The following is a 24,251-nucleotide window of genomic DNA, read 5'->3' as shown; positions in this document are numbered from 1 at the left end:
TAGCCCAGTGGTTAAAGTGCGTCCTGTGAAAGATGAGGACCCGAATCCAAATCCCCAGCACCCACATGAGAATGGGTGCAACCTGTAACCCCAGTGCTCCTGCGGGGAGATGGGAGGCAGAGACAGGCAGAGCCAAAGATGCTCGCAGGCCAGACGGTCTGGAAAAAGCAGCAGCAGCCAATCAAAAGAGAGATCCTACCTCAAGCAAGGTGGAGAGTGAGGACACACACCAGAGGTCTTCCTACGACCGCCACACGTGCACTGTGTCACAAACACACACGTGCACACATATACACACAGAGAGATAATAAAGGTGTGCTGTTAAAATCCACGACAGGGAAGGAAGAGATCCTCCAGCAGGCAGAGGGACAAAGTGCTAGAAATAAAGTTCACATCCACACAAGAGCCAACCTGACACAATCACAAGGCATCGACACTGAGTGAGGTGCAACTCAGCAAGTGGTTTTTTGTTGTTTTGTTTTGTTTTAATTTTTTTACTCTTCTCTCATACATTACATCCCTCCGGATTGCAGTTTCCCCTCCCTCCACTCCTCCCGGCCCACCCCCATCACCTCCCCTCTCCCCCAGATCCCCTGCTTTTCTGTTTCCCTTCTGAATAGAGAGGCCTCCCGGGATGTCAACAGAACACGGCATAACCAGTCGGGCTTTGCAGGGAGACGCAGTTTGTCATTAGAAACTGTCCCACTAGGTAGCCCAAGCTGTCCTTAAACTAATCCTGTAACTCGGGCTGGCCTTGAGCTGCACATTCTCCTCCCTCAGCCTGTGGGATTACAGGTGTGCACCACCACACTAAGCATTTTGGTATTAAATGTGTAAAAACTAAAATATGAACTCCTCACATTCTCACAGCCTCCTGAAGGAAAGGGTACTAAGACAACCAAGGCCTGTGAGAGGCTCTGCAGTTAAAGCGCCTCTCCGTCTTCTGCATGGATAAGGGTCCACTTTTCCTTTGCCACTACTGGCATTTATATATTATGGGACAAACAACATAACCTTGCGTAGAAATAATTTACCTTCCAGCTGTTTTTACACACACATACAATTACACACACACACACACACACACACACACACACACACACAAAAGATAGACTGTCTAGAGCTCTATGATGAATTTACATTACAACTTCTCCCACACAGCAGTGTCAAAAGCCTGTGTGATGCCTTTGAACATGTGGATGACATTTCCATGGCCATTTGCTCATTACTTAGGATGTATTGCCCTACATGCTCTTCCTACGCACCATCAAGGACAAAGGGACTTCTTTTACATTGTCTGCCATTTCAAACAATGACAGAAGATCCCCACACAAAGGTCAAGGTTATATGTCTCCAAGACACATGTGAATGAGTCAACAGCCATTTCAAATAAAAATACTCCACACTGTCAATCAGCAGGTGTTCAGAGAACTCTGTTTATGAGGGCGTTTTCTTGGAGACCAGCCTCACTGGCAGGCCGAAAAGTAGAATGTGCCTGCAAGAGTGACAACTCGGGAAGCTGGGGACACTTCCAGCATCTCCTGCGGAAAACAAGTGGTCACCACCACAATGAGCACGACACAGGGAGCCAGAGTCAGCACAGGGCCACAGCCAGAATGGAGACTGACCCACACTCCATTACAGTGGGGAGGCAAGAGGGACAAGGGCACAGAATCTTCTGGAACACAAATAACTAACCAGCTGCCTGGAATCATGAGATGAAGTAACACTCATTCATGACCCATCCTTGAAATGTCACCCATGAAAACAGACAGAGCACATACTGAGGGAACACGCATGTGGTGATGTTCCTGCAAAGAAAAGGTAACCAGCAAGCATGGTGGTACACACCTGTAATTCCAGCACTCAGGAGGCTAAGGAAGAGGACTGAGAGTTCAAGGTTAGCCTGGGAAACACAGGAAGACCCTGCCTCCAAAGCAATGTAGACAACCAAACTGAGTACATATTATAACATACACAACATACATCCTCTAGCATGCAACCCCTCATGTGATGGGGTAGGGATAATGAGGGATTGTTTTCTTCATATTCTTCTGTCTGAGTGGACTCAACACATGTGAGTACACATGTCCCAGTGCATGGGTGGGGGTGCCTGTGCATGCGAAGGCCAGAGATCAACCTTGGATGTAGTCTTCAGGCAGAGTCTCCCTTGTTTTTCTGAGAAAGGGTCTCTAGTGGGCCTGAACTCACCAAATAGGCTGGCTGGCTAGCTGGCTATCAACCTCCAGGAATCCACTCCTCTTCGCTTGCCAGTGCTGGGGTTTAAGTACATGCCAGCACACTTGGCTTTTTGTACACCAGTTCTGGGGTTCAACTCCGGTCTTTGATTGAGCTATCTCCACAGGCCTCTTGGCATTTTCTACTTGTTACTCTGGTACATAGATTTGTTTCTTAATTTAAAATGAATAGAAATTGGGGTTGGGCCAGGCAATGGTAGTACATACCTTTAATCCTAGCACTTGGGAGGCAGCAGCAGGCAGATCTCTGAGTTCAAGACAAACCTGGTCTACAGAGTGAGTTCCAGGACAGCCAGGGATATACAGAAAAATCCTGCCTCAAAAAAAAAAAAGAAAAGAAAAAGAAAGGAAAGAAAAGAAAAAGAGAAAAAAGAAAGAGAGAAAGAAGAAAGGAAGGCAGAAAAAGAAAGAAAGGAAGGAAGGGAGGGAGGGAGGGAGGGGGGGGGGGGGGGGGGGGGGGGGGGGGGGAGGGAGGGAGGAGGAGGGAGGGAGGGAGGGAGGAAGGAAGGAAGGAAGGAAGGAAGGAAGGAAGGAAGGAAGGAAGGAAGGAAGGAAGGAAGGAACTGGGATTGGAAAAATGGCTCAGCAGTTAAGAACACTTGCTGTTCTTACAGAGGACCTGGATTTGGTTCCCAGAACCTACACTGGCTGGCTCACAGGGGACCAGACGCCCTCTTTTGGCATCTATGGGCACCTGCACTCACATGCACATACACATAAAGATAAGAGACCAGGCAAGCAAAGATGCAACCAGATGTGCAGCAAGCCAAGCTCTGGTGATCACAGAATAAAAGAGACATTGGGGACGCAGCTCAGTTGGCACAGCACTGCCTGTGACCCCAGAACTGGGAGGTGGAGCCAAGAGGACTGGCAATTCAAGATCATCCCCAGCAACATACAGCATTCCAGATCCTGTCTCAAAAACAAACAAATAAGAAAATAGAACAGAAGAAAGCCAGGGTGCTGAAGGAGCTTGAGGCCGGAGGAGACAGGAGAGGAGAAGGAGAGGCCTGCAGACCCCAGCTCTGTAGGCCCCACTAACAAGAGAAGAGCTGGCTTCAACAGGAAGTGCCTGCGTCCCGCCACATTTACAAGGTCACTCTGCCATCCCCCCAGCCCAACAACTCCACCTTGGAGTCACTTGTTCACCAGTCCATTAAGCTGTCAAATGCTTTTTCCTCAAGTATGAAACTGAGTCCCCACTCTGGGTGTTCTGAGCAATGAGGATGCTGTCACTACCAGCAGCTGGAGATGGGGTGATGGCACAGGGCAGAATGTGGGACGCTCAGAGGACGACGGTTGATGACAGCCACGGCTGGCTGAAGACAGTGTGCTCAGCACCGTCACCAGTGTTAAAATAAATCTAAAACCCATATATGTAACTCACAGGTTTAAAAATAAGACTGGGGAACCACCTCATTAATAATAAAATCCTTTCAGAGTCATTTCTTTCATAGTTATTTAATGTTTTATTAATTCTTTGAGAAGTCATACAATACATTTTGATCATGTTCACCCCTGCTCTCACCTCCCTACCCACCAAACTTAGAATTTTCTTCTTCATTCCCCACCCCATCCAGCTAGTGTTGCCCAGCTAGTCTTGAAGGCGGACCTGCCCTAGAGTGTGGCCATCCTACCAAGTATCATGTCATTAAAGAAAGATGACTGTTCAAATACTAACAGCACCTCAGCCAGTGATAAGATTCTGCCCACCTCTTCCCCTCCACGTTGGGATTTTGTCTTGAGGTTTTGCAGGTCCTGTGCATTCTGACACAGCTGCTCTGAGGTCACTTGTGCAGCTGCCCTGCCGTGTGCGGAAAACACCATTCCCTGACGTCACCCAGCACCTCTGGCTCTTGCCATGCTTCCATCACCTCTTCCATTACGATCCCTGAGCCTTGAGGGGAGGGGTAAGATACGTAGGTCTCATTTAGAGCTGAGCACTCCCCAGTCTCTTAGTTTCTGCCTGTTGGAGAGTTGAGGGACTCTTATGTTCACTGACATCTAAAAAGAGAACTTTCTCTGATGAGGGCTGAGAGATATACTGTTCTGTGGACACAGCAGTAAGCCCTTAGAACTCATTTGAATACTATGTCCATTCAGCATTTCCATTCCATTCAGAATTAGGATCTCCCTTAGGGCCTATCACCTATCTTGCCATGAGTTCTTGGTCATGTTTACACTGTCAGGTATGGATTCCATCTCATGGAACAGGCCTTAGAGCCAATCAGAAAGTGCCAGCTACTCCCATAACATGTGTACCACTATTGCACCGTGAACACATCTTGTCAAGGCAGTCATTACTGTAACTTGCAGGGTTCAAAACTGGATAAAGTTAATGATTACTTTCCTCTTCTGGTCACATGCATAACACCGTCTAACACTATGAGAGCCAACCAGTAGGGATGAAGCTTCTAGGTGAGTGCCAGCTTAATTTCTAAGTACATAGTGTCTTAAGCAATAGGGTCCCATCAGTTCAGGAGAATAACCTGGAGCATTGACAATAGCCTATAACGTTTGGTGTTTATCAGCCCAAAGTTTAAAAAGAGATACCCACTCCTGGTACTGAGGTTTTTATTTGCTAGCATGTAATATCCAGCTGTGGTATTGTCTTTCCCATCTCGGTAGGTTTTCGCACAGCTTTTTCAACATGGCTTTAGTGTTAGCTGTCCGGCTCTATAGTCCTTCCTCTACCCTGCGCTTGCAGCCCCTACCTGACTGTATCCTTCCCTGTTCCATTACTCACCTAAAATCTTTATACGACTCTGCTCTATCTTCTCTCCCTTGAAATCGTCTAGCCCCTAATACCCCTTACCAAATTCCTGACCTCTATGGGTATTCCAAATGAAATGCACATATCTGAAAATTCAAAGTTAACATCCAGAAATGAGAAAAAACATGTAACGTTTGTCTTTCTGGGTCTGGGTTATTCCACTCAGTATGACTGTCTCCAACCCCATCAATTTACCTTCAAATTTCATAATTTCATTTTTCTTAATATTTTAGCTTCATTTTATTATTCTCTGTGTATACTCATATTTATGTGAGTACATTTGCATGTATGTACATGCATGCAGAAGCCAGAGGTCAACCCCAGGTGTTGTCCTCAGGCACTATCTACCTTTTTCTTTTGAAGCAGTCTCATTGTCCTGGAACTTGCCAAGTAGACCAGGCTGGCTAGCCAGTGAGCCCTAGGGATTTACCTCTCTCTGTCCTCCCTGCACTACACAGCCTCACCCAACGTTAATGTGAGTCATGTCCAGTGATTCTCAACCTTCCTAGTGCTGTGACCCCTTAATACAGTTCTGCATGTTGTGGTGACCCCAACCACAAAGTCATTTTCATTGCTACTTCGTAACTGTGATTTTGCTACTCTTATGAGTTGTAATGTAAAAATACTGATATGCAAAGGTCTTAGGCGATCCCATGAAAGGAATGCTTGAATCCCAAAAGGGTTGCAGCAACCCACAGGTTGAGAACCGCTGGTCTAGCCCAAGACAAGATCTTGTGAGTGCCATGTCACTTTCTTCTCAGAGGGCACACACATGCACACACACACACATACACACACACACACAAACCCCACAGACTAAAAAGCATGGATACTGTGGTGATTTGAATAAGAGTGGCCCCCACAGGCTCATATATTTGAATGGATTAAGAAGTGTGGCCTTGTTGGGGTAGGTGTGTCACTGGAGGTGGGCTCTGAGGTTTCAAGAGCCCATACCAGGCCCAGTGTCTCTCTCTTCCTGCTGCCTGTGGATCAAGATGTAGAGCTCTCAGCTCCTCTAGCACGATGCTGGCCTGTATGCTCATCATGACGATAAAGGACTAAACCTCTGAAACTGTAAGCAAGCTCCAATTAAATGCTCTCTTTTATAAGAACTGCCACAGCCATGGTATCCCTTCACAGCAACAGAACACTGGCTAAGACTGGTACTAACTATGCAGAACAGCATGGAGCCATGTTTGACAGGCAGCAAGATAACACAGGTCCTAGGCTGGGGACCCCTAACCACCCAAAAACATACAGAAATGAGGCCCCTGCTGAGGTCACATGGCTCTTAAGGAGTAGGGGCTAGACTGAACCAGGCTAGCCTGCCCCCAGGGCTGCCTCGTATGTCTGAGAAGCAGATGTCATTTCGTTGGCAGGAGCCGGGTGGGCCGCTGTCGGCAAGCACAGCAGTTGCTGCCAGGACTTGCAAAAAAAAGAGCAGCTTTTCCTTCCGGGCTGTTGCATTCGAGGCAGAAGAGGCAGGACCAGCCCCCCAACTCGTGTGAGGGGCCTGCGCCAGGCACTCTGCCAGACTTCCCTGCAGAGGGAGGAGAGCTGTACCCTTCTCAGATGCCAAAGGGCGGCTGACTCCCTGCAAAGGGGCCACGCCTGGTTGAACTTGTCCTGTCCAGAACAGTTTAAGACCCCAAGGACTGGGCTAGAAGATGCTGCTGAACTACCCAACGGGTTGGCAATCCTCGGTCCTTCTTCCCACATCAGCTGTGTCCAGAAATCAAATGGGAGCCCTGGAGAGAGAATTCACACTCACTGAGGGCCAGCCACACCACAAAGCCTTGGGCTGGAGACCCACCATCCAATACAGTGAACCCCAAGTGGCCACGCACATGAGCTATTCAACAGTCTTACCCCCAAAACACAATTCCAGAATTAGCTTCACCCTGCTTCTTGTGCTCCACCCCCACATTCCTGCTCTGATGTTCTCTTTCCTCCTGGCCAACCGATGTTCTGGTTCCCACAACAGACCACCAACCCTGTTTCTAAGAACTGCTGGGAACAGAGGCATCGACGTCCAGGTCACCCCTCCTCCACAGTCACACCCAGAGAATTATCCAGTGCACAGAAGACAACATTTGACTTCACTAGGCGAAAGTGTGCATAACTGCAGCCACTTACAAGTGTCTCTTAAGGCATTTCCCCCTCTTAGCTAATCGCATCCACAGGTGCCCACTGCAAATCTACTCCAGGGTGGTTTTAAGTCGCACGTATTCTGCTCAGAACAGCTCGTGATAGCCTGTTCACATGTCTAACACTTGGAGGAAATACTACCCCAGGCTCCTGCCTGAGGGTCCCTGAACATGAGTCAGTCAGAGGAAAGGTGAGAAGGACGGAGAAGGCACTGCTTCCTCCAAAAGTGGGTGACAAGACTCCAGGAACACAGAGGTGGGTCCCAGGCCCTCACAAATCCAGAGAACTCAGACTGCCACATTCCCAGATGCCAACCCTGGCCCCCCAGGTCCCTACCGTTCCTAACTTCCCAGGCAGGACGACGTCCCAGCCCACTTGTATTTCCTGTCTCACCTTCCTCATGGCCGCCCTTGACACACTCCATTCCAGGATACTGGCCAGAAGTCCTCTTACACTCATGCTCTGTGGACTCAGTCACCAAACTCGCGACTGGCTTATTACCTGCTCCCCCAGGCTCCACCTCCATGGCCGCTGTCCTGAGGAAAGGCCGTCCTCCAGTACAAAAGCAACCTTCTATCTGGACCCTTTGCTATAGGTTTCCAACCCCCCACATTCCTCTCCTGGTCTACATTCCACTTCTAGAAGAACAGCCACCTGGCCTCCAGCCTCTCTCTATTCCCTCATTCCTAAGTGGCCAGCCCATCTAGACTAATCTTGTTTTGAGTCACGGTCTTACATAGCCCAGGCTATCCTTGAACTTGCCTATGTTGCCAAGGCTGGCCCTTAACTCTTGGGGTCCTCCAGTCTCCATCTCCCACATGCTAGGATCACAGACATTTGTCACCACTGCCAGAGCTCCACCAGGTCTAACCTTATCAAGACCATCATCCCCTACAGCCCTTGGAATGGTGATCTGCCCTGTTACCCAATCTCCCCACTGGCCTGCTCTTCCAGAAGACAATTTACTGTCTCAAACTTGCGAAAGACCTCATACCTTCATACAGATCCCATCCAGGAGTCCAGGCCTTATGCACTGCTTCTTCTCAGGCCTGAAACCTGCACGCCTATGTTTTAAGTGCCACATTTAAATATCACATAAGTGCTTTTGTGGGGGATGGGGTCTAGTCACATAACACATCAGAGCTTACACAGCATCTCTGTCACACACCAGACTCTGAATGAGCCCCTGAAAGACGTCACCTAGCCTCTCTGACTGTTTCCTTACCTGTGAGACAAGGTAACGACAGTATCTCCCTTCTGCCAATTACTATACCCATGGCACACAAGAGGATATGCAGAAAAGTCCCCTATGCTTGGTGGGTCTGTACTGGACACATTAAAGTAGAATGCACAGAGATCCGTCACTGTCCTCCTGTCCATGTCTCCTCCATTCACTCACATCTCTGTCACTATATCACCTACCCCAGTGCAAGCTGATTGGTAGAGTCTAAATATGAAGTGACACTGGTTCGGTGAGACACAAACACAATGGAGGTGGGAGTTAGGGCTTTATGTAGCCCAGGCTGGCCTTCAACTCACTACCTACTGGTGGAGGACCTTGAACTCCTGATCTCTCTAGTACTAGGATTCCAGGCTTGCACTATTACTTGGGTCTTGTGTACATGCTGGGCAGCACTCTACTCACAGAACCCACAGTTCTTTGCTTCTTATCACGGGAAACACTATCCTGCACCCAGACACTGTCTCAGGGCAGTACTGGGCATGCACAGATCCATCATATTTGTGTCGCTATTGCACTGTTCTGATATTTCAGCTCTTGTTCAGACCATCACTGTGCACACAAACAAGGCGGTCCAGGACCAATCGCACAGTTCTGAACATGAATGACAGCACAGACCCAGCCTCTGAACCTCTCTGGGGAATTCTACAAAGCCCCTGAGGTAATGCAAAAAAACACCCAAGACACCATTCCCTGGCATCTCAAGCATCAAACTTATGATTTTTACAATAATATAGTAAAATTAAAATACCACACTGGTCATTTTTAGTAACATTTTTCATTCAAAAATATATGTGCAGGGTCTTAAAAATAAGGAATTAGAAAAAATTCAGGCTTAGTAACACAGACTTACAGTGTAATTTTCACTTTTCTGTTCTTTTCCTTTTAATTCTCTATTCTGGCCTTACTTATTCCATGGTTTGAACAATCTGCATCCCTCCCCCTTTCAAGATCAGAGCACAATGTACAGCCAAGTATAGACTCTTCCAAACACCTGGCAACCATGTCCCTAGCCAAATCATCCTATTATGTAGCCCTGCTGGGTAAAGCAAGCTCAGATTCTCTGACCCTGAGTAAGGTCTCACTAGATAGCCTCTGTGGATCTCCACAGTTCCCCCTTCTTAATAATATAAAGTTTTCAAGTCAGGGTACAGAGCTTAACTCTATGCAGCTCTGAATCAGCCTTCCACTAAGAGCTTGCAAGTAGCTGGAATAATTATAACAATACTCGTGCTCCTTATGGCTGCTATACCTCCTAGTAAAGGAGTAGAGGATGATAAAGATGGAATGGCCTTTTTGAATGGGTCTAAGATGACTACAGCAGTCTTAGCTGCACCAAGCCCTTTTTTAAAATCAATAAACTTCTGATGCAACTGCATCAAATAAATCAGTAAACTCCTGATATAACCACATCAAATCTAAGACGCCTTAGCATGATCATTAACATTAACAGGTTAACATCATAATTCTATCATGAATAGTACTATACATAATTACAATTCTTACAAACTTACATCCAAAAGCAAACTCTCAATAGAACTATTTACACTTCATAAACTTAAGCAAATATCCAAAAGCAATCTCTTAATAGAACTATTTACACTTTTTGCTAACAAAATATGAGGTACATTAACACAAGTTAACATTAATCCACTCAAGGGACAAGAAAAGTCTTTAGAGACTGAGGAATATTAACTCCCCCTTTTCTTTATAATTTTTTAAGCTGCATCTTGAGCCTGGGTAGAAAAAACAAATTTCCCTATTTCTACACAAAATTGTTCCATTTTTACACAAACAGTTCATGAGTTACCACAGTTAATAAAGCATATATGCATACACAAAGCAGTTCTTAAGTCATCATAGAGTCTATATGTGTAAGTTAATTCATAACTGTCCTATTGCAATTGAATCACTCCTGCCCATCTCACTTCTGAAAAGTTCAAAAAGTCAGTTCTGATACCAGTCTTAATGTTCTATTGAATGCTCGAAATCAGGGCCTGGCTTGTCAGCAGCCATGAAGTCTTTGTATAGCTGTCTAAGTCATAAAGAATCTGAAGCAAAGCTCATAATACAAAAAGTCCCACAACCAAAACTTGTTGCAGTTCTTTTGCTTGCAACAACTCAGTTCAAATTGGAGTCTCTGAAACTTTGCTCTAGTTACAGCAGCATTTTACACAGGTGGGCTTCCATTAGGCAATTTGCCCCGGGGCAAAGGTGGCTGTCACAGTAACTGAGCAGCTGCAGGTCTCTTTGCAAACAGAAGCTGAGTGGTTCTGCCTGCTGACTCTGTCCATTCAGCTTTTACAGCCTCAGTCCTTGAATACCATATAGCAGCAAAAACCTTTGTCCCAAAATCCTCCTCAGCAGTCTGTCTGCTCCTCCCATCACTGGCCCACATGCCCAGGACCCCTGAGTCCTGAGGCCCCAAGGGCTCTCTTGTGCCTCGTACAGTACAGCTCAAGTTGCTGCCCCACTGCTATGAGCTACCTCTCTCATTCAGCACCTTGGGTCTGGGAGGAAACCCAGCCTCGGCCAGTCATAGCCGCTGTACTCCAGCTCTGTTACCTGCTTTGCTGATGGCCTTGTATCCTCTGGCACTGCCTTGCTTGCATGGCTGAATACCACCCCTAGGGCAGCTCCATGGCTCCAGCCACACCCTGCCGCTGGGAGCTGGGGCTGTTCTGAGTTCCAGCATGTCTCACTCAGGCATTCTGTCAGTCAGCAGCCTCCCTAGGTAGTGCTGTGGAGCACTACCTCCACCATTGTTCCGCCCTTGGGGGGGATGCTCCCCCCCCCCTCCACAGGGACTCCAGTGTCCTCAGAACACACTCCAACTCAGAGGCACCTGCTCCCTGGCACTCCTGATGTGCACCCCACGGGCATCCCTCTCTGGAGGCTGTCTCTTGAGCAGCCACCATGGTGCCACCCTGCACTCTCCCTCCAGCTGCCCACTGACAGACCTGATCCGGCCACTGGGGTCTGAAGCCGCTGCCACTGCTTGCCCTTTGCCTCTCTACTCAGCTTGTCAAGGTTGGGCATAGCCTCAAGCCATGTCAGTCCAGCTGACTGCATTCTCCTCACCAAGGCTTGTTCAGGCAGAAGGCATGCAGAGCCCCACTGCTTGCACTGGCTCTCGGTATCTGCTGCCCGCACTGTGATGATGCCCTGGGGGTCTCAGCTACCAATGCCTGGCTGGGGCAGCCACTGCTCTTGCTGCTTCTGCTGCGCCAGCTTGAGGTGGGGGCTTCTGAAGCCATTCTCGGAGGGCCAAGTCCACAGTAGCTGCTCAGTCCCTGATGCTGCTTTCTGCATCTCAGATCCCGTGCAGGGGAAAACTTACTCTACACTAAGTTTCTATTAAACCTTCACTGTATCCCTAGACCTAAAGTCTATATTTCTCAACCTTCACCTTTTTTATAACTTTAAACCTAACTTAGTAAATAGACACAGCAGAGAGATACTTGCTGCAGCCTAACTCTAACTACTTGCTTTATATTTACAATATTACTCTCAAAGAAAAAAATATCACCGCCTCAATTAATTAATTCTGAGCATGCCCGAGGTGTTCCTTCTCTTTATCCTCTGTCCCTAAGTCCCTATTCAGGCACCATATGTGGGAGTCTGTCGGAGTCCAGCTCCCACCTGCTCTCACCTTTTGAAGGGTTCTTGGATGGAGGAGAGAGGAATGAGGAAATAATAGGTAGAAAGATAGAAAGAGACAATAAGAAAGACAGAGACACAGGATAGCTTCAGGAGGGCCCTGGGTCAATGCCCAGTCACCCAGAGCTTTATTCAAAAGGGCTTTTTAGAATACTCAAACAGGAGAGGCAAAAGACCTCCCCCTTGTGAGATCAAAGCACACTGTACAGCCAAGTGTAGACCCTTCCAAACACCTGGTAACCACCCTCCTGACCAAATCATCCCATTATGCAGCCCTGCTGGGTAAAGCAAGCTCAGATTCTCTGACCCTGAGTAAGGTCTCACTAGATAGCCTCTGTGGGTCTCCACGGTTAAATAAATGCAACACAAAAGAATACAACACATCTTTGCATTATTAAACAAATGTAACAACACATCTTTAATATTCTACAACAGAGGAGCTGAGATACAGCCATCTGAAGAGCAGCTCTGGGGAGTTCTGGGCAGGAAAGGATATCAAACGGGCATTCTAGAAAGGTTACAGAGTGTGCAAGACTGGAGGGAAGGGCATTGGTTTAGAAGCTTCTGGAAGGCCCCAGCAAGAGCTGATGAGGGCTTGAGCCTTGGCATGTAAGGGAGAGAGGAGGCTACTCCAGATCTGGTGACTAACAAGAGTGGGATAATAGGAGAGGGAGAGAGGGAGAGAGGGAGAGAGAGAGAGAGAGTGAGAGAGAGAGAGAGAGAGAGAGAGAGAGAGAGAGAGAGAGAGAGAGAGAAAGACTGTGTTTGCAGCAGAACAAATCACAGAGCCAGAAGGAGAAGCACTCCAAAGCCTGTGAATAAATAAGGAAGAAAGTGAGTATCTGTTTACGAGATGGAATACTAGTCAGCCTTTAAAATAAAAAAAAAATCCTGACATATGCTACAGTGTGGATAAAGACATCTAAGTGAATAAACACAAACAAACAAACACACACACACACACACACACACACACACACGCACGCACGCACGCACGCACGCACACTACATAAAGTAAGAACAGTCAAAACAGCAGAGGCAGAAGCAAAATGGTAGAATATGAAAGTAGAAGGTGACCAGTTGAGGAGAGGGAGGAGATCAACGGGGCCTGAAGGGGGACAAGTGTGGGGCAGATATGATCAAAATTCATTATATACATGCATGAAAATGTCATAGTGAAACCCATTATTATGTAGACATAATACAGGTCAATAAAATACATCTGGTTAAAAATTATCTGTCTGTGTGTGTTTGTGTTTGTGTGTAAGTATGTGTGCCGGTATGTTTGTGTGTTCACCTGTGTTCATGTACATGGGTGTGTGTGTGTGTGTGTCTGTGTGTGTTCATGTGTTTGTGTGTGTGGGTATGTGTGTGTGTGTGTGTTCGTGTTTGTGTGTGTGGGTATGTGGGTACTGTATATGCACAGAGAGGCCAAAGGTTAATGTTAGATGTCTTCCTCAATCACTCCTCATCTTATCTTTTGAGGCAAGGTCTCTCACTGAGCCTGGAGCTGGACAATTCAGCTAGACTGGATCCCTAGCGAGCCCCCAGGATCCTCCTGTGTCCCCGGCAGTGGGATTATGGCACTTACCCCCATGCCCAGCTTTTTACATGAGGTCTGGGGATCCAAACTCAGGGTCTCACACTTGCATGGCGAGTATTTCACTGACTGGGCCATCTCCCCAGCCCTTAGGAAACTATTTTTAAAACACAAATAACTAGTCTCCCATGCCATTTCTGTCCCAGAAGATCTGGGCTGGGATGCTTAAACTCCAGTTTCTAACGGTTCCAGGGCGTGTTGGTGCTGCCATCTCGGAGTACAGGTTAAGCATGTGGGAGGTACTGCTACTGTTGACTGACACCTGACGCGGCAGCAGGCGTATCAGTGACAAGTGATGGGCAAATTCAGGAAGACTTACCAAACCCCTAATGTGACTTTTTCCCACAAGTAAGTCAGTTGTGACTACCAGGCCCTTCACCAGAATCTGGGAGCCAGTCATGATGTCACCATCTAAGAAACTTGGGAAATGGGAGAGAAGTTCCTTCTTCGCAAACAGTCCTGTTACTGGAGGGGAGGTAGGAGGTCCCGGGACAGTCCTCAGGCTCTCTCATTCCCTGGGCACGCATGGCAGCCCTGTGAGCTACTCCTTAGCTGTGCCTGCTCCTGGAAGCCTGGGCACAGATGAGATCTTCCTGAACAAATGCTGAGTTGGAAAGTGAGGGTGTGTCCTGGATCAGCACTCTACCAGCAGGGGGATGGGGCTGGGAGCCAGAAGATAAATACTCTCTCCCCCTTCTCACATCAAGTGAGGGCTGGAAGTGCATTCCACAGCTCCCTCCCTGGGACTTGCTGCCAGCTGCAGGCTGTGGAAGCCTGGGCTTTCCTTGCTCCCTGTCACTGTCCCTTTTCCTTCCCTGAGACAGCTTTCCAACATGAGCTGCCTGTTCTGAGGCTCTGTCTCAGCCTCCTCATCTTCAGCAATCCAAGGCCAGTGTGATCGCCAACATCAATTGTCAACTTGGCAGTCACCCAGAAGACAAACCTCTGGCCATGTTGTTGAGGGGATTTCTAGGATGGGTTGATTGTGGTGGGAGACACTATGCCATGGGCTGGGGTTCTAGACTGAATAAAAATGAGAAAAGCAACTCAAGACCAGCATTCATGTCCCTGTCTCCTGCTGTGGATGTAGAGACTAGCTTCCTTGAACTCTTACCGCCATGGCTCCCCTGCCAGGATGGACTGCACCCTCAACCCTAAGCCAAACCGTGGCTTCTGTCGTGGGCTCTTTCATAACAACAAAAACGGACAGGTAAGACACGAGGGAGAGACAAGACGCTCAGTCTGCAATCAAAAAGTGGAGTGCCCTGGACAGAACCTCCTGCTCCATCCAAGATTCCACATCCCATAAATGATGCAAAAATAGGAATTAAAGGGATAAAATAAAGAGAAAGAAAGGCAGAAAGGGAGAGACGAGACCTAAGTGCAGAAGCCTGAGTACAGCACAGACTGTGCGGCATGAGGCATTGGGGCAGGATGGCGTCAGAAGCGGATGAGAAAGAGCCTCGATCACCAGGGACGGTAATATTAGACGAGGAAATGAGTGTGGCAGAGTGAAAAACTGGCCTCACCAGAGCTGCAAACAGGAGGGGGGGGGGTTGTTGAGACCCACAGGTTGAGAACCCCTGCTCTACAGGGAGGGAAGGAAAAGCAAAGTACAAGAATGAGTTTTACACTGTCCGACACACCACAGCCTACAAAGTTCTTATGACTGTGCCTAGGGTGTGAGACATCGATGATACAAACCCTTGGAATCGCTGTCCTCCTCCAACCCCACCACACAGCACTGTATTCCATAGGAGAGACCCCACAGTGGTATAGGTGTGGTAGAGGTGCTTCCTGGTTCCCAGCAGGCAGGAACAGAGAGCCAGGAAGGGACTAAGGACAAGGCCCCCCATCAAAGACCCACCCCCCAGTAACCCTCTTCCTCTGCTAGATCTAAAGTCCTGGCGTTTTCCAGCTCCCCTAAAATAGCACTATCCTAAACTGGGGACTAAGCCCCTAACACATGAACCTGCAAGGGATATTTCATAGTCAAAACACATAAAATCGCGTCACCTAAAAGTAGCTTTTCAAGAGGCAGCAAAATGGCTCTAAGGTACTTGCCACTAACCCTGAGGACCTCAGTTCAGGCCCCAAAACACAAGTGACGGGAAGAGAAAACAGGCTCCTTTTGTGCTTGCACAATGTTCTCTGTCCTCAACAAGCAAGCCATGTGCCGGGCAGTGGTGGCACACGCCTTTAATCCCAGCGCTCAGGAGGCAGAGCCAAGCGGATCTCTGTGAGTTCGAGGCCAGCCTGGTGTACAGAGTAAGATCCAGGATAAGCACCAAAACTACACAGAGAAACCCTGTCCGAAAAACAAACAAAAAAAAGAACAAACAAACAAAGCAAGCCATGGCTCATGTGGGTGCATCACACATACACACACACACACACACACACACACACACACAAACATCACCACACACAAATACAAACATCACACAAACACACACAAACACACATTAATTAATACTTCCTTTTAAAAATAAATGTAAACGTAGTTTCTAAGCCGGGGCTGATAGCGCAGGCCTGTAATCTCAGCTATTTAGGAGGTTGACGTGGAAAAATCCGAAATTCAAGGTCAGACCAGGGTTCAGAGTAAGTTTGAGTAAGTTGTCTCAATTGAGACCCTATTTTAAATTATAAAAAGGAAACTAGAGATATAGCTCACTGGCAGAGTACTTGTCTAACATGTATAAAAACTTAAACCCAAGATCAGGATAGAGTAAGAGGTTAGCATGTACAAAGCCCTGAGTTCAAACCCAACACCAAAAGGAAAGGGGGGGGGATAGATGATTGATAGATAGATAGATAGATAGATAGATAGATAGATAGATAAAACCAAGTACCCTTCTCAGTTCTGAAGTCACATCTTACTCTCCCCGGGTGGTGGTACTGTGACGAGGCAGGGTGGCAGAACTTTCGGTGGAGTCTGCCTGGAGAAACAGGTCCCTGGGGGCTGTTCCATCCGCTTCCTTGAGTGGCCCTAGCTGCTCCACCATGCCATGCTTTCTAACACCAACTGCACAGTGAGCCAACATAAACCTTGCCTCTCAACAGCTACTCCTGTGAGAGATTCTTATCTTAGCAACCAGAAAACTACCACGCTTGGCCAAATCAGTCTTTTTGTTTTCCAGCGCATTACAGGCAAACAAGGAAGAGTTCGCACCTTTGCCCCTCGCTTGAAATGTCCACCTCCTTTATCTTCTATCTTTAGCTATGAGCCTTTTCAAATTTACCGGAAAGGAAGATGTCTTCCCTCACACCCACCCAAATGTAACGGTTTTTGACCTTTCTCTAGAAGCCCCACAGCGCTTATGAATGAAAACGCTGCCATGTTGGGCACCATCCCACCGTGTTTTTCACATGTATGAGCTGGTAAAGTCAAGTGCTGAAAAAACACTGGATTCTCAATGAGACTTCACATTATCGGGCACCCTGCCCCAAATTATCAAGTTATAAACCCTTGTCATTTTCCCTGAAACACAGATAATGAAACAGGATGATTCAGAGCCTGCAAACGGTCCCAGTCTCTGAAATCATCGCTCACATGGACAAGAAGCCTCTAGAGCGCTGTCTGGCACACAGAAAGTTCCAGCTCCTTCCAATCTGTGGAAACAGTTAAAACAATTGGCTATTTCTCACACCTGCCCGGCAGTAACAGTCTATGAGCAGGGCTTGAAAAGCAATTCCTCCACCATGGAGAATGCCATTTTACATGTCCCGAAGACTTAGGCCAGATGCGAGGCAGGCTCCACTCCTGAAGAGTTTTTAATATCACCTACCCACAGGGTCCACACAACCTGAAAAACAGTCTTTCCAATAATGTTGGAGGTAACAAGACGTAGTGACAGTCTCTGTGGGTAATGTGGTCAAAATGTGCTACAAAATGTAATCATTCACTCCACTCTATCTGGGTCTTCTTAAAATAAATTAATAAATTGTTAAAATAATTAACAAATTAGGTAAGTGGGATCCCCAAATCATGTGGAATACATAACAGAAAAAGCAAACAATCCCAGAGAAAATAATAATACTAGAACATCCATGTATGCCCAACAAAATAAGGATCACCACCCAGAACTCCGATGTATACCAAACAAAATAAGGATCGCGACCACCCCAAATCAACCCACAGGCTAAAAAAAAAAAAAAAAAAAAAAAAAAAAAAAGGAAACTTCTGAAATTTTGCCTCTCATTTGGTGGTCTCCCTCCCCCGCCCCCAATAACTCTCTATATTCTAAGAATAAAATATTCCGGACAATTTCTGTGAAACCTGCCTCTCCAGCCCATCCACCTCGCGATGCCCCAAGATCTGCTGGGTGACATATGAGATCCAAAGTGGAGGGATAAAAATAGCCTGGTCCTCAAAAAGGCAGATAGCCGCCAGACAGCTGAGTCACTTTGAACCCATTTTGACTACTGAAAGGGGCATTTCCCCCTGCTTCTGCTTCGCACGCTTTCACAACCTCACAACCCACCGAGTAGGAAACCTCCACCAGCCTCCCTGGTGGAAGGCCAGGATGCCTTTTAACTTCCCCTCCTCCTGCGGGGTCACGATTCGGGAGTGAACTTTTAATAATTCACATAGCGCACGTCAGCCCAGTGACTCACTTAGAAAGGAAGGATTTGAGTAAGGCTTTGGGGAGCCATCATAAGCTAGCGACAGGCCCCTTATTTCTGCTGCCCTAGTGGACCACCCGGACCTGACAATGGCCAGAAAGGAATGGGATGGGAAGTAGGGGGAGGCGAGCTCAGAGGCCATCAGCATTGTCCCGCAGTGGCAAACCCTGAGCAAGGAAAAGCTCCTAGACGAGAGAGACTGGCTGTGCGCGCCGCGGGCTAGGGGACTCTCACCTACCACGTCCCCGCCCTCAGACACCCGGGAAAGCAGCTCAGAACCCTGGACTAACTCTTCTTTGCCTTTCTCGGTGCTGGAGCTGTGGGCGGGATGCTGATGACCCGGAGTCCCGGCAGCCCAGCCGCAGGCTAGCGGAACGAAGGCCCCAGAGGACTTTGTCTTCGGCCGCCGCAGCCCGGGGGCGCTCACTTGGTGCCGGGGAGCCAAACCCTGAGCCAGGAGGAGAAGCAGCAAGAGGAAAAGAGGGTCCCCGGCCCGCAGCTCATCTGGTCCCCTGCCCCGCGCGCCACCCAATTCCTAGGCCGCCGGCTGCGCGACCACGCCGGGGATCTTCCTTACCGGGGAGTCGTAGGAGAAGGCGCACTCGTTCTTGTAGACGCGGTCCCCCGACCTGGGCACGCGGATCGTGGGCATGTGCGGCACCAGTAGCTCGCCCAGGTCCCCTGAAGCCATCTTCCTGCCGCCGCCCGGCACGCTAAACAGGGCGCCCCGGCGCTGCATGGCCGCGGAGCGCAGCGGGCCTGGGAAGAAGCGCGGCGCAGCGGGAGAGCCGGCCCCGGGCGCAGCGGCTGGAGATCCGCTCCGGTTGGGGATCGACTCCAGCTGGGGAGGCTCGGCCCCTGCCCTGGCGGGCCGGCAGGCGGGCGGGAGCTGCTATTTTTAATCCAATGGCGAGTCGCCGGCCCAGCTGCAGCGTCAGGCGGGGCGCGCGCCAGCCGCAGCACCGGGGAGGGGGATGCCGAGCAGGTGGGGACGCTGGAATCGGAGCCGGGGAGGTCCAGGGGTCCCCGAGCACGCAGCCCGGCCCGCGATGGGTACCACCTCGGGGATGCAACCCCCAACTGCCCAGGACTAGGTCCGGGGTAGCCCGCACAAAAAGCGGTACGCAGCGCGACCTCCCCCATAGATCGGGAAGGGGTGGGTGGGACTCTAGTGTTGCCTCATTCTCAGGCTCTTCCTTGCTCCTTACTTTTTAACATGCAAAGCTCCATAAAAGACGCTAGGATCCAACAGGGCCTAGAGAGGGAAGGGGTATATATTTACTTTCTTGCGACAATATATAGTTTTCTTATATGTTGCAAGGGGAGGGGCCATCGGGATCTACCCTCCCCTTTCAGGATAAGGGTGACTATTTTTCTCTGGCTTTACAGTATCTCCTGTATGACTCAAGGTTCCCTGTTGAACATTCGGTGGCCTGATTTGAGGATCTATGCGCAAACATACATAGTCCTGCCCTTGCTTGTGAGTTCTTCAAAATAAAATAATGGATATTGGGGGGGGGCTTAATAATGTGCCAATAGAGCATGCCCCATGGCATATACTTTCATTTCTATCATTTTCTCTAAAAAAGAATAAGTAAGTAAATGACCCATGCAATCAGGAGATGGAGACCGGAGGATCAGGAGCTCAAGATTAACCTGGGCTTAGCTATATGAGATGCTGTCTTCAGAAAAAAAAAAGATTCCCATCTTTCCTACAATGAGGTTTAGTTCCATTCTTACGGCGTAGATCCTATTGCATTGAGGTTCGCTAACTACATACAGCATACTACCAGAACATAGCACTTCAAGAGTAGCAAATCCAAAGTATTCTGTAAGACTCTCCAGATAGGATGGTTCTTAAAGTGTTGTTGCTGTTACTAAATATCTCTTCCTCAAATTGCTTCAGAACAAAGAATTAGACACATCTCTTGGCTTCCTCACTGTCCAGTAGGATCTGTGTCTGTTCACAAATTGGCTATAGAGAAAAACTTGATTTAAAATGTCCAAAGCTTAAAATTCAATATTGGATTAAATGCAAATCAAATCAGTGAGATTTGTTTCTCATCTTTGCAGATGATAAAAGATTTATCAAGTTAGTCTGGGTTTAAGAAATGCCATCATACACGTTGTTGGTGAGGACAAAAACTGCAAACCTCTGACAGCGATTTTTGTTTTTATGTTTGTCATTGTTGTTTGTATCCCAAGCTGATCTTGAACTCCTAGTGATCCTCCTGCCTCAGGCTCACCCGTCATCCCCACTTGGTCCCCCAGAGCTGGGATTTCAGACCTGTGCCATCATGCCTGACTTTCTGGAAGGAAATTTAATAACACTGATGTGAATTTTATATGCATATACTGTTTTCCAAGCAATCTCCTGTGTGGCATTCATGCCACTTTTAAATTCAATCTGGGTAGGCTGTTTGTTGGAGCAGTGTTTATGATGGCAACTGAGAACAAAGAAAAGATCTATCGGTAGGAAGCAGTTACTGAGAACAGTGAAGTCTCTCTGCACCGTCATCAGTCACGTCACTGATGGAAACAGAACGCAGTTCAGTATGGGAAAGCCAGGGGTGTGTGAAGCTGGCTACCCACAGTGTCCCGATGGGCCTTCCTCCCAGTCAGCTCGGCCAGTTCCTGTACACATTTGTATGGCATGCCTTCTGGGCCCCCATAAATCTCTTAGGAAATGTGCAAACTGTATAATTGTCAAGATTGTGGAGAGGAACAGAAAACCTGCAGTTACAGGGAATGCACAACCACTTTTCTATAAGATTCTTATGGTTTTGTTTCTCTTTGCTTGTCTGTAACACTGGGATTGAACCCAAGAGCCTGCTACTAGTCAAGGACTCTGCCACTAAGCTACATCCCCAGTTCTTTTTAAAACTATATATTGAGACAAGGGCTAGCTAAGTTGTCCAGGTTGGCTTTGAACTTGCCATCCTTCTGCCTCAGTGTTCCCAGTAGCTGAGATTGTATGCTGTGAGCCCCATACCCATTTGCAACATCTTATTAGGTACATGCATTTCCTAATTAAAACCAGGCCTCATGATATGGCTCAGCAGGTAAAGGTACATGCTGTTTAAACCTAACGACCTGAGGCCATTCCCCAGAGCTCACATACAGGTAGAAACAGAGAATTGACTCTAAAGTTGTCTTCTGACATCTACACGCTCAAAGTGGCAGCCCACACACAGATGCTAATAAAAAGAATTAACTAAAATTCAATTTTAAAAACATCTTAGCTTCAATAGCCAGTAACAGAAGTTGAAGGCCATGACTGTATCACTGCAGTGATGCCAACCCTTTTCATACAACAAAATAGATTAGAATGATGGGTAATAAGTAAGTACTGTTGCACACCCCTAATCCCACGGGGGAGGGGGGCAGGCAGAAGATATCATAAATCAAGGCCAGCACTGGCTACACATTGAGTTCCGGGCCAGCCTGAGCTACAAAGAGAACCCATCTCAAAACAAAACAAATTACAGGAAGATATTTGTAAAACACACCAAAGTCAAAGAGGCTTCCTACAGCAGAAGTGACTAGTCTGAGGACTGTGATAACTTCCGGCTCCACGTATGGCCTTCCAGAGAGTTAATGAGTATGTGCCAAGTATGCAGCATATAAACATATATTTACATACACATAAATATCACACACAGAAACAGATAGATGTAAAACCTGTCTGCATAGCAGAATGCCAGTGGCATCCCAGATGACAATTCTAATCACAACAGGGGAAAGTGGACATGAACTAAGCATAAAGAGATAATTAAACTAGGTACATCTACTCAAAGATGCAAAATTATGAACTTGGTCTTAATAATGTTACTGTATCTTGGTTAGCATGTAATTCTTGTGTAATACCATTGAAAACCAGTTAAATAAGGCCAGGCATAGTGGCACACACCTCTAATCCCAGCACTCAGGAGGCAGAGGCAGACAGATCTCTATGAGTTCGAGGGCAGCCTGGTCTACAGAATAAGTTCCAGGACAGCCAGGGCCTCCAACAAGATTATATGTACTGTATAATATAAAACATTATGAAGACAAAAAATCTGAGTAAAAGAAACTAAATTAAGAAAATGTCTTAAGACATTTTAAGGCTGGACACAGTGGCACTTGCCTGTAGTCCCTTCTACTTGGGAGGCTCAGGGAAGAGGATGTCTGGGTCCAGGAGTTCAAGACCAGCCTGTGCAACACACTGAGTCCATCCAAATGGAAGGAAGGAAGGAAGGAAGGAAGGAAGGAAGGAAGGAAGGAAGGAAGGAAGGAAGGAAGGAAGGAAGGAAGGAAGGAAGGCATAGGAGGAAAATCTGGCTCAGTTACTGCAAACTTTAAATGTAGTTTTTCAAATTCTAGATAGGGACTCATCACTGGACTGCTTTTATTTCGAGGTTAGTTTCTTCTCTCAATCAAGAAGCAGACTGAAGAAGCAATGACGAATAACACTTAACTTCTAACAAATCCAATGTCTCAACATTTCAGACTCGATTTTGCCACATCAGAAGACTATGGTCCCAGGCCATTCTGCTTCTGCCAAGCTTCTCCCATGATGTCCTGGCAGAGCCCAGCTAAGCAGACAGCATTCTAGGGCCCCTCCCCTGTCCTTCAGAGTCCACCTCACCCCAGTACTTCTGAAGAGATCAACTTACTGTTCCCTAAGGGGAGATGAAGGGGCGCCAGTCTCAGTCGAAAACGCCCCCCCTCATATCTACCGTCTCAGCCCTCTCAAGTGCAGTTGTTTTTCCATGAAGTCCTTTCTGACAGCTCCAGTCTCTCTCGGAGATCTGTCTTTACGAATGAGAGCAGTGGGCTCAGCAGGTAAGCAAGGATACTGCTCCTGTAGGGGACCTGAGTTCAGTTCCCAGCACCCACACCGGGTTCACAGCTACCTGTAACTCCAGCTCCAGAGGGATCCAACTCTTCCCACCTTCACAGGCATCCTGCATGCACACGAGTGTGAGAGAACATATGAACATGCACATCATTTAAAACAATAATAAATCACACCATCTCCGTGATGGAGAATTCGTACTTAACATATGCAGAGCCCTGCATTTGACCCTGAGCACATAAAAATAAATGCCAATCAAAATTATAACCCTTGTTGCCTGTCTGTCATCAGAAACTCCATTGTGGCATGTCTTATACAGTTGCCCCATTAGCATAAGTTCCATGTCTAAATCTGTGAGCTCTGTATTTGTGCAGTGTTGACTGCCCAGAATAGTTCTATTTGGGGCATTCAGTAAGTCCCTGACAAGTGACTGACTCACCTTACTGACATTGTAATACATGCTCTGTGCAGTCAGCTTTGTGCATTTTTGGTTAAATTCATTGCTGCACAAATTTTATTTCAAGAACTGACAGAGGTTACATCAAATGTGATATGAATATTAGTTATAATGACTAATGCCAAAAGGGAAAATCAAGGGAATCTACAGAGTAAAAAAGATATCATAATTATTTCAATTAATGAAATAGCTCTTGACCTCAGAGGCTTGCCAGTAATGTCAGTGATCCCAAAGAGCGATTATGGTGAGACTTATGGAGAGTGAACCCTAAGACCTTCTGTCCTGTGGGTAACCTTCATGAGAAGAGCCATCTGTTAACTGCAAAACAATAGGCACTGAGAAAAGAAAATTATGGTGTTTTCTCCTTGAGACAATCCTACAAAGCCAGGAAGCACACATCGATTACCCAGAGGCTGGGGAAGTGACTCTGTGGGTAAGTGCACTTGCTATGCAAATATGAAGACCTGAGTTCAAATACCTATATTTTTTTTAAAAAAAAGCTGGATATAATTGCTGTTGATTGCCTACCATAACCAGATAATTGGACTTTATTGCTGAAGATACAACACCCTTGTCTGCAGAACATGGAAAAATCAAGCTGAAAGTGACCTGAAAATGTCCCCCCTGCTGGATAGCTTTCATAGTGCTCGAA

At 47.4% G+C, this 24,251-nt stretch overlaps 1 protein-coding gene across 2 annotated transcripts in view; it reads right to left on the bottom strand.

Annotated features, from left to right (window-relative positions):
* Positions 1 to 19,144, bottom strand: part of Usp13 (ubiquitin specific peptidase 13) — a 123,710-nt gene extending 104,566 nt beyond the window's left edge. For both annotated transcript variants that reach the window (XM_028872663.1, XM_028872665.1), the window contains exon 1: positions 18,883 to 19,144. In XM_028872663.1, coding sequence (XP_028728496.1) covers positions 18,883 to 19,044 — 162 coding nt within the window. In that variant the 5' untranslated portion in view covers positions 19,045 to 19,144. The remainder of the gene's footprint in view (positions 1 to 18,882) is intronic.
* Positions 19,145 to 24,251: the final 5,107 nt, after the last annotated feature.

The sequence above is a fragment of the Peromyscus leucopus genome, chromosome 6 (genome assembly GCF_004664715.2).
Source record: "Peromyscus leucopus breed LL Stock chromosome 6, UCI_PerLeu_2.1, whole genome shotgun sequence".
Classification (NCBI taxonomy): domain Eukaryota; kingdom Metazoa; phylum Chordata; class Mammalia; order Rodentia; family Cricetidae; genus Peromyscus; species Peromyscus leucopus.
The sequence above is the reverse complement of the archived record's forward strand: the minus strand, read 5'-3'. Positions and strand labels throughout refer to the sequence as shown.